At 38.4% G+C, this 11,214-nt stretch overlaps 1 protein-coding gene and 1 non-coding gene across 2 annotated transcripts in view; one reads left to right on the plus strand and one right to left on the minus strand.

The window, feature by feature from the left end:
• Nucleotides 1-3,988, plus strand: part of LOC106868975 (signal recognition particle receptor subunit beta) — a 5,268-nt gene extending 1,280 nt beyond the window's left edge. Inside the window, exons 2-7 of the mRNA XM_014914462.3 lie at nt 21-115; nt 1,283-1,357; nt 1,590-1,672; nt 2,346-2,405; nt 2,923-3,051; nt 3,268-3,988. Of these exons, the coding sequence (XP_014769948.1) occupies nt 21-115; nt 1,283-1,357; nt 1,590-1,672; nt 2,346-2,405; nt 2,923-3,051; nt 3,268-3,481 (656 nt within the window). The 3' untranslated portion in view covers nt 3,482-3,988. The remainder of the gene's footprint in view (nt 1-20; nt 116-1,282; nt 1,358-1,589; nt 1,673-2,345; nt 2,406-2,922; nt 3,052-3,267) is intronic.
• A 1,070-nt stretch (nt 3,989-5,058) lies between these two features.
• Nucleotides 5,059-5,132, minus strand: Trnai-aau (transfer RNA isoleucine (anticodon AAU)). Its single transcript has one exon. It is a non-coding gene; the product is annotated as a tRNA-Ile (tRNA).
• Nucleotides 5,133-11,214: the final 6,082 nt, after the last annotated feature.

The following is an 11,214-nucleotide window of genomic DNA, read 5'->3' on the forward strand; positions in this document are numbered from 1 at the left end:
TTACTTTCCTATTTTCCCAGTTTTATTGCTAATATTTATTGGAAAGAGAGGCAAAAAGCAAGGAGTTATATTAGCTGGAATTTGTGATGCTGGGAAAACACTTATTTTTACTCAGGTAATCCACTTTTTACATCATTTTATTCCACTTTTAATTAATAATGTTTATTAATCAGCACTGAGTTGCTGAACCAGAAATATCATTATATCAAATATTCTGCTCAATACCATAGAATTAGCTGGTCAGTTGCTTGACCTTAACCACTTGACCATGTCCCTTAGAGACAGACAATATGTGCATCTCTGATCATAAGCAGGAGTAGTGAGGAAGCATCATAAACATGCGTTGAGAGAGATTCTTTGGAGTTTGAATAAATATCATAACAAAAGCAAAGTTTGAAGGAAACAGCCGTTTTTCATACTTTCTAGGGGTTAACAAATAGGAAATAACAGTTGGTACCCAAGGACAAAAATCATGTTACACAGTGTTATCAATTATTAGCAATAGAAGCAGTATTTGTAGCAAAGGGTAATCTTTATATCCAACTAAACATAGACACCTTGAGAGATACTCTCATATAGGCACTTGGTGCATAAAAGCACACTCATAGATCGCAGCAGACAAAATTCATCTGTCTGGGGTGCCAGAATTCCTATATCATGTGGTTTCAGTCTATTATACCTCTTCAGTTGGAAGCCCCCTTGCTCCTTTGATATATGGAATATATGGTGTAAATAGCAGAAGTGAGCTAGAACGTTAAAACTTAGTGCACATGCAAAGCGGAGTTCAAGGTCAGTCTGTGTCAAGCGGTTTCACTCTGCATGCCAACAGTCCGGATACTTATTGATCAGACCATGTATGTATATATATATATATATATACACACACACACACACACACACATGAGGGTGTGCTGAAAAGTACCTAGCTTTAAAGGTCTTGCAAAAGGCCTGGTTGCAGGCCCAACCTTCCAAGTTCTTTTACAGGGCTTAGAAAAACTGGAGGACTGCTGCAATAAATGTGTGAATCTGAAATGAGAATATGTTGAATAAAATCATAATTAACTGCTTCTCCGGTATTTTCTTTTCATCTAAAGCCAAGAACTTTTTAGCTCCCCCATCATAGGGTAGATGTGAGAGGTTGGATCTGGTCAGTCTTAGCATAAAACAGTTAGAATATCTGGGCCGGATATGGCCAGTTTAAATGCCAGAGGGTTAATCAGTGGCTTTTTGTCTCTTTCTTTAAATGTGAAACCTTGTACTAATTCCATTTTTCTTTCTACAGTTGATCCATAAAAGCTTCAAGGAGACTTACACCTCAATCAAAAGCAATGCTGGATCTTTTACCACCCCTAAAAAGGTAAGTGCTCGACCCATTCAGAGTCTACTCTCCCTCAACCTGAATGTTAAAGAGTTAAGACTATCATTTACATTAATATACTGTGAAAAGCCCAGTACAAAGCTACATGTTGCTTTGATCACGCTACATGTGTCGCATGTCCCTACCATCACCACATGTGTATAAATACATGTATGTATAATGCTAGTTGTTAATTCCAATTTTTCTTTTCCTTTCATTTTGTGTCTTTCAGAAGAAAACACTACGCATATTCGACTTGCCAGGTCACGAGAGGTTACGTACGCAAGCTTTTGAAGAGTATGGCAAGCTAGCAAGGTAAGTTATTTCCAAAGGCCAACTGGGTGTGGTATAAGGAAGATTTTGGTAGAATAACTGGGGTGGGGTTAGGATGTGACCCTTTATTGTTTAGCTCCAGGTCAATCTCAATCAAGTAAACCTATATTGACTGTCAAATGCATATCAATTAAACGCATTTGGTGATATTTTGTTTCAGATATAAATTAGCTGTAGGCATGATATGGGAGGAAGAAGTTTGCTCTGCATCATGGGGTTTCAGGTTCAGTCTCTTTGGGCAAGTGTGTTATACTATAGCCTCAGTTTGTATGGATTTGGTGAAGGGAAACTGAATGAAGTTCATCCTAGTTGTGTGTGTGTGTGTGTGTGTGTGTTTCTGTCTCCTTATTCTGACATTGTGTGATAGTTGTAAACAAGTGCTACCATCATACAAGTGGTGTCTTTCATTTCATTCCAATCCCGTGGATAAAAAAAAAAAAAAACATGTCAGGTGGAAATATCATGTTGCTTGCAAACAGGCATCTTCTGGCTGTAGTAAATTCACCTCAGTGACTCTCCTCCTGACCCATGCAAGCATGGACAATTGAGCAGTAAACTTAATACCACACAGCCATACCTGTACCTATGTATGTAGTCTTGAATAATATATTATTTGATTATTTATTCATAAAATCTTTTTTTATTACCTGAACAGAGCCATTGTGTTTGTGATTGACAGCACCACATACCAGAAGAGTATCAAGGATGTTGCTGAGTGAGTCATTTTCCTAATTGCTTCTTGCTAATGTTTTTGGATTATTATTATTATTGTTGTTGTTGTTGTTGTTTTTGTTGAATCATTAGAGTCAATTGTGGTATTTGTTCTGGATTTTTGTATTCCGAGTTCAAATCTTGCCAAAGTCATCATTGCCTTTTGCCCTTCCAACATTCATATTTTTCCAATATTTAATTTTGCTTTCAATAGCTGGTTCCTTTGGCCAAACTTTTGTATCAGGTGCCAAGATATGAAAATTGCCAAAGTGTAGTGCAACAGTTTAACATTTTTCAAAAGTGTAGTAAGTCCCGCATACGACAGTTTTGTAAAAATATTTCCAACTGAAAGTACCATACATGCATCGAGTTATGATTTTATGCACCCAACAAAGTATTATTGTTAAGCTGAAAGCTTCTCATCACACAGCCACTCCTATACACACACACACACACACACACACACGTTTGTTTATGTAAGGCTTCTATGTAATGTTAATTGTTAATTTTTTTATGGACAGGTACTTGTATACGTTGATGTGTAATGCTCTTGCCCTGAAGATTACTCCAATCCTGATTCTTTGCAACAAACAAGATCAAACTTTTGCTAAAGGTGCAAAAGCTATAAAATCCACCCTTGAGAAAGAGATGTAAGTAATTCTCTGTTCATTATTTGAATTTCTTCATTCATTATCATGACTATTATTGGTTGACACTGAAGTTTGTATTCTTTAGTCATTTTTTTTTTTTTTTTGGCTTGTTGCTAATTTGATAGATGAAACACTTTCCCACTATTAAATTTGTTCTATCTCTTGTACTTGTCTCTGTTAGTCAAAGTAGTAATAAATAAACTTCTCTGTTTCCAGCAACGTGGTAAGAACAACACATTCAGCTGCCCTGGGAGGAAGTGACAGTACCTCCGAAAACAACAACACTTTTCTCGGCAAAAGGAACAAGGATTTTGAATTCTCTGATATTCATTCACTGAAGATTGAGTTTGCTGAGTGCACAGCCCTGAGTAAAGAAGATGTACGTGTTGAGCTCCAGTCTCTGTTGGACTGGTTAGATAAAATTGTATAAGTGACTTTTTTTAAAGAACTGAACAGGATAAAAACAACATCAGTAACATCATGTGACAGTATTGTAACCAGAAGAACTGTGTTCAGCACAAGGATATATTGATGGTTGAGAAAAAAATTATATCTTCTTCCTTGTTTCTTTTTGAAAATGAAGACTAAACTATGTGCATACATGAATATGAAAGAGAGAGAGAGAGAAACAGACAGACAGCCTATGTTGTTATTAAATAATAATTATTACTTATAATTGTGATTTTCTGTGGTTTTACTATAGTTTTTTTAACATATATTTATGTTTATACGATTGTTGAACAATGCTTTGTTGGTTTTTAGGTATTGTTTCATCAAATATTTGGAGGTGGTTTTGCTAGTGTTTTGTTTTTTTAACAAAGTACAAACGAATTAATGCAAAAAAAAAATGTGATAAATAGCATGGCTGTTATATGAAAATTTGTTTCTAGTGACTAACGAATTTCTTTTGAAATTAAATCAGTTTTGTTGCACAATATGTTTGCCTGTTGATCATCATCATTTAACATCCACTTCCATGCTAGTATGGGATGGACACTTGGACAGGGAACTGTCCAAACTGTCTGTTGTGACATGGTTTCTGTAGCAGGACGCCCTTCCTAATGCCAACCACTTAACAGAGCATGCTGGCTGCTATTTACGTACCACCAGCACGGATGCACAAATAGCAGCCAGCTAGTGTTTTGCTAAAGAACAAAACACACAGCTCGCTCTAGGAATTAAACTCACTACCTCATGATTGTGAGCCTGACGCTCTAACCACTAAGTCATGCGATTTTACAGACCCCAGCTTAACCCTCTAGCATCAAAACAATATGAATAAATAAATAGTACATTTGACAGTGATCTGAATGCTAAAGGTTAATGATGATAAAGTGGTACTACTCCAGCATGGCCACGCACAGTCCAGTGACTGAAACAAGAAGAAAATAATCTTCAAAGTTAATTGAAACAAATGTGATGTATTTCAATGAAAATACGAGAACAAAAAAAAAATTGGGGGGGGGTAAGTAAAATAGGGACTAATCAAGTGAACGCTGAGTATAAGTGACTTTTACTAGACGGTTCAAAAGTAAATAGACACCTTTTTAGATATTTACACACACAGATGTCTATTTACTTTTAGTGTAGTGGTTCTGGGGATCCACATGGCCCTTGGCGGTTCAAAAGTAAATAGACACCTTTTAGATATTTACACGCACAGGTGTCTATTTACTTTTGAGCCGTCTGTGCATAGCTTCTCGTGCATTTTAGTCTAGTGGTTCTTGGGTCCACATGGCCCTTGGGAGCGGGGTTCATATGAGAGTCTGTTGTTAAAATTTACGTGCAGCAAATTGGTTACACTCCTACAATACCCAAAATATTTCAATGGATTTCTTATACAATTCCTAGTAATATTTAGATATGATTTTTTTTTCAATGTACAGCAAATGGCTAAGGAAGTCCAGAAGAGTAAAATAGAAATTAAAAGGGTCGATAGGAGTAAAAAAAAAATGGCTGAGAGCCTTCTGTTTGGTCTAGTATAAAAAAAAAGAAAAAAATTAAATATGGCCAATATGGGGCTCGAACCCACGACATTCGCGTTATTAGCACGACGCTCTAACCAACTGAGCTAACCGGCCAGTTGACTTCAACAGCTGCAAAATAACAAAATAGTGATTAATGTTAAGTAGTAAACCAATTTTTTTTTTTTTTTTTTTTTTTTTTACTTTCGAGAGCCAAGAATATCACGTGTGCACAGCTACCACGTGTTCGAGGGTATAACTCAACGTATTTATTGTGCCTGGGGTGAGACATATTTCCTTAATGCCTTAATATATAACACACACACCGGTTCAGTTGACGACATCTATTGTCAAGGTTGCGAAAGCAACGAAAATTTTGGAAGAAAAGATAGAATAGATAATAAATGAGTGGAAATTGAACCGGTGAGTGTGTTAGATATTGAGGCAGTTTGACTCACCCCAGACAACGAAATTTGCTTCAACACAATAATTCACGTCAAGAATCTTGCAAACCAGATGCAAAAATCACGTAGACTTAACATATTAAACGAAATGCCCAAAAAATACAATCTGTTTCTACTTTTTACGAAGTTCGTTGATGTATAAACCAACAATAAATGCGAAAACTGGTTTTATCGATGGTTTCCCTCTACAAAGTTTGGATAATGGGTCAATATATAGTTTTAGACCCGTTAACGAAAACAAATAAAAAGTAGCCTACTAGGTGTTAAAAAAATGTGTAGAAAACGAATATGAAAAAAACAAATTCGCGCAAACGAACGGGTAGAATGGAGAGAGGACTTTCGGAAAATTCACAAGATCCGATTTTTCCCTCATAACTTTAAGGAAAATGGATATATATTTTAATGAAATTTTGTTGAAATACCGTTCAAATAGCACAAATTACGATCATAAAGAAATTTCTGGGGAAAATGTTTTCCGAACGGGTAGGGAGAGAATTGTCGGAAAATCCAAACGATCGGGGTTTCCCCCCTCCCCCTTCATAACTTTCAGGAAAATGCATGTCTTTTCATGAAATTTTACAGAAACACCTTTCAAACAGCATAGATTACGATTATAAAGAAATTTGTGGGGAAAATGTTTTCCGAAGTGGGGGAGGACTGTCGGAAAGTTCACGCAATCCGTTTTTGCCCTTCATAACTTACAGGATCTAGTTTAGCGCCGGGTCACCAAAACGAAAGAAAAACAGTCTAATGGGTATACAAAAACGTGTAGAGAATGAATATGAAAACAAAAATTTGCGCAAACGAACAGGGTGGGGATGAGAGGACTTTCGGAAAATTCACACGATCCGATTTTTTATGGTAAATGCAAGTAGAGTCACTCCTATGATTAAAAGGTTTTCTTCGCAACTGCACGTTTCCTGGTTCGATCCTACTGCACGGCACCTTGTGTCACCGAGTAAGGCTAACCAAATACTTTTCATTGAAGTTTGTGTGAGAGAGAGTATGTGCTTGTGCATCCCTTCACGTCAAAAGGCGACTTAGCCTTTCGATAAGTAGAAATCGATAAGATGAATACCGGACAGGACACTGGTTGACATGATTTGAATTTAAAAAGCGGTGCCCCAGTATGGCCGTGGTCCTATAATTGGAACCACCGAAAGAATAAAATAATATATAATAAAAAAAGTTAAGAAAGAATATTTATTCCGTTTGGTTCTCCCCTTCTACACGTAGTTGTTACTAACTACTACTACTACTACTACTACTACTATTACTACTACTACTACTACTACGACGGCGATGACGACTACTACCACCACCATCATAACCCCAACACCTACATCAACCACCACCGCCACCACATTATCATCCTCACCACCAGCCATATTCTTGTTCTTGCTCTTTCGTCGTTGCATCATCGCCGCCGCCGCAGCAGCAGCCACCTCCATCTCTTTTACTTTGCCTTCTAACTTCTTCTTCTTCTTCCTCCTCCTCCTCCTCCACTCGCCCATACCTTTTCCCCCTCCTGCTGCACTTTAGCACTCAGACGAATTATATATACTCCAGTTGCCAGCATCGGTAGCATCACTTCTCTAAGCCATGTACAAAGATGTGCACACACGGCGCACGTGTCAGTGACGTCACCAATGCAGTTCTGCCTGACAGCGACATCAGCTAACGAGTGTCTGCAATCGACAGCGCCCAATGATCTATGTAAAAATTATTTTATACTATATTAATATATATATATATATATATATATATATATATATATATTATATTATATTATATGTAAATATTTATAAATTATATAGTTTATTTTATTATATATAAATAATATATAATTAAGATATATTCTGCATGATAAACACGCACTTGTTTACACATACATACATAAATACAAGTATATATATTATATATATATGCATGTATATGTATATATACATATATTACATATATGCATATCATGTAGATATTCTGTGTGTGTGTGTGTGTGTGTGTGTGTGTAAGGCGGGCGAGCTGGCAGAAACGTTAGCACGCCGGGCGAAATGCTTCGAGGTATTTCGTTTGTCTTTACGTTCTGAGTTCAAATTCCGCCGAGGTCGACTTTGCCTTTTATCCTTTCGGGGTCGATAATTTTAGTAATTCCCCTAAAATTTCGGGCCTTGTGCCTAGAGCAGAAAAGTATATATATATATATATATATATATATATATATATATATATATATATATGCTTCACTGACGAAGATTAGGAAAGCTGTTGTTCACGTCGTTTACACATTCGTTCGTGGCTGATAGGGCCGATGTGGGATCGACATATCCGATTGCAATAACAGAGGTATAATTGTACAGGGTCTGATGACGTAGCTGCATTATGTTTGAGCCTCTGACATTTGTCTTCAAGAGAGGCGCTGTGAGAGATCTCTAAGGGACTACTTCAGGCAGTCCTTGTAACGCATCTTTGCGGTGGCCAGTGGTGAGCCCACCGTACATGATGATCTTGGATAGGCGGTGGTCTTTCATCCTGTCAACCTGTCCTGCCCAATGTGGTCGTGTCTCAAGTAAAATGGCTTCCAGGCTGGTGACTTTTGGTCGCTTGATGTAGTAAATGACGAAGGTATCGCCATCCTTTGGAACTTCCCGATACAAACAGACAGAACAATTGACTCCAATCGACCAGACATTGTGATCAAGGACTACAACAGAGGAACTTGTCTGTTAATTGACGTCTGTCCTACAAGATCAAATGTCTAAAGAAAGGAATACGAAAAGCAAATTGAAATCAGAAAAATGTGCAAGCTTAGTACTACAATAATACCAGTAGTGATTGGTGCGTTGGGAAAGATAAAGAAGGGATATGAGAAGAATATTAAGCAACTCCCTGGTGACTCCCATCTCTGTGAACTACAAAAGATAACTTTGATGGGTACAGCCCATATAGTACGGAAAGCACTCTCCATCTAAAATGGAATAAATGTGCTGAGAGAGAGAGAGAGAGGATGAAATGCAAAGTCGACATCGGCAGGTTCGCTGTCCGGGTATGAAGACAAGTCGCTAGGCACTCTACAGCAGAGGTCGGCGAACAGGGGTAAATTTCCCTAAGTGGAGTAAAAATGATATTCTTGTGGGTAATGAAGACTCATTGGACATCAGTAAAATTATATTTTTAAAAAATTGTGGCTGTGTGGTAAGTAGCTTGCTTACCAACCACATGGTTCCGGGTTCGGTTCCAATGCGTGGCACCTTGGGCAAGTGTCTTCTACTATAGCCTCGGGCCGACCAAAGCCTTGTGAGTGGATTTGGTAGACGGAAACTGAAAGAAGCCCGTCGTATATATGTATATGTATGTATATATGTCTGTGCTTGTCCCCCCAACATCGCTTGACAACCGATACTGGTGTGTTTACGTCACCGTAACTTAGCGGTTCGGCAAAAGAAACCGATAGAATAAGTACTAGGCTTACAAAGAATAAGTCCTGAAGGTCGAATTTGCTCGGCTAAAGGCAGTGCTGTAGCATGGCCGCAGTCAAATGACTGAAGCAAGTAAAAGAGTATATATATGTATATGTATGTGTGTATATATGTTTGTGTTTGTCCCCCCACCATCGCTTGACAACCGATGGTGGTGTGTTTTCGTTCCCGTAACTTAGCGGTTCGGCAAAAGAACCGATAGAATAAGTTCTGGAGTCGATTTGCTCGACTAAAGATGGTGCTCCAGCATGGCCGCAGTCAAATGACTGAAATATGTAAAAGAAAAAAAAAAAGATGATATCAACTTCATTCTTTCCCTCATGACTCGTTCTCTCTGACGATCTATCCTTTCGTTTCTTTCTCTCTTTCATTCTATTTCTCACACTATTCGTTCATCATAAATTTCACTTCACCTCCCGACCACCACCACCACCTCTGTATTTCCGCTGGCGTGGCTTTGTGGTAAGCGGTTTGCTTCCAAACCACATGGCTGCTGGTTCAGTCCCTCTGCGTGACACCTTGGGCAAGTATTTTCTAATAGAGTTCAGAGCCAACTTGTGAGTGGATTTTTAGTTACGGAAAGAAGCCCGCGTCATGCGTGTGTAGGCATATATTATTAGAGACTACGGCCATGCTGGGGCACCACCTTGAAGAATTGTTTTAGTCGAATGTATCGCCCTCAATACTTTTTTAAAGCATCGATCTCTGTTACCCGTTGCCCAAGGTGTGGTCACACAGTGGGACTATAAACCCAGAACCATATGGTTGGGAAGCAAACTTCTTACGACAGTCATGCCTGCGCCTATGCGTGTGTGTGTATACCCCACCACCGCTTGACAACCGGTGTTGGGTTGTTTGCGTCCCCCTAAACTTGCAGTTTGGCAAAAAAAAAAAAACGGACTAATATGTACCTGGCTTAAAAGTACTGGGGGTCGGTCGATTAGTTCGGCTAAAACCCTTCAAAGCGGTACCCCAGCATGGCCGCGACTTCAGTAAAAAGGTACTTTAAATCACACTAACTCACCACCTCTGATTCTATCGCATTCCTTTCTTTCTCGATATAGGGAAAGAGAGAGAGCAGAGAAAAGAAAAGAGAAAGAAGACAGAGAGAAAGAGATTCCATTGTATAAATTCTTTTTCCTCCAATTTCATCCTCCCCTTCTTTCTTTCTCTATCTCAACGTCTTCTACCTCCCTTTCTCTCTCTCATTCTTTCTTTACTACATACATCTGCGATATCATTCTCCCTCCCTCCGACTCCGTCATTTTTCTTGTTTCCCCTTCTACCCCCGCCTCCCCCTCCACACGTTTTTATTATTTTTAATTATTTCTCCCTGATTTTGCAAGTTTAGCAAATTTTGACATTTTTTCACGGAACTGTTGTCGCTGTGGAATCAAACCAGATTTTTAATGCTTTTGTTTATCAAAGTGGTTTACCTGACGTAACATCATCTCGCAGCCAATCAGAATCGACAAACGCCACATGACGCTAGAAAACAACCAATCAAAATGCCACAATTTCCAGCCCCCTCATTCTCTCTCTTACACTTGACCCTTTAAACAATTCAAAATTCCATTCATTCTTTCATTATCGAACAGCTTCGATAGATTTAATACATAGAATAAATAATACGTAATATATTTTTACTACATTACATGTATTTTAATTAATGAGTATTTTGTAAAAGCGATAACGTATTTTATTGTCTTTTTTTTTAGCTGATCGTAAGCCATTAACTTTTTTTTTTAATAGTACTTAAGTTAAAACGCTATTAAAATTTATCATGGCCTAATCTAACTATATCTTATTCTTCGATTATATCAAGTTCTCCCAATACCCATACAAACACACACACGTTTAACTAGTCAGTGGATCACGGCCATACTGGGGTACTACTGTCTTAGAGGGCATAGCCGAACAAAAAAAATCGACTCCAGAACTCATTTTTATTTGTTTTGAAGCGTGGTACTTGTTTCGTTCTCTTTTGCTTCCCTAACGCTACTTTGCGGGGATGTAAGCATATCAACGTGGCTGTCAACAATGCAGACACTTACAAATTGAAACATCGTTGTCTGTGCGCGCTCACACATACACATACTCAACGGGCTTCCACAGAATTTCCGTCTATCATATCCACTTACACATGGCTTTGTTCGGCCCGAGGCTCAAGTAGAATAGATTTGCCCAAGGTGCCGCACAGCAGAAATGAACCCAAGTCCACAAAGCTGGGAAGCAAACTTCCTAGCTACACAGCCACGA

Source organism: Octopus bimaculoides, chromosome 26 (assembly GCF_046866305.1).
Source record: "Octopus bimaculoides isolate indiv1 chromosome 26, ASM4686630v1, whole genome shotgun sequence".
NCBI lineage: Eukaryota > Metazoa > Mollusca > Cephalopoda > Octopoda > Octopodidae > Octopus > Octopus bimaculoides.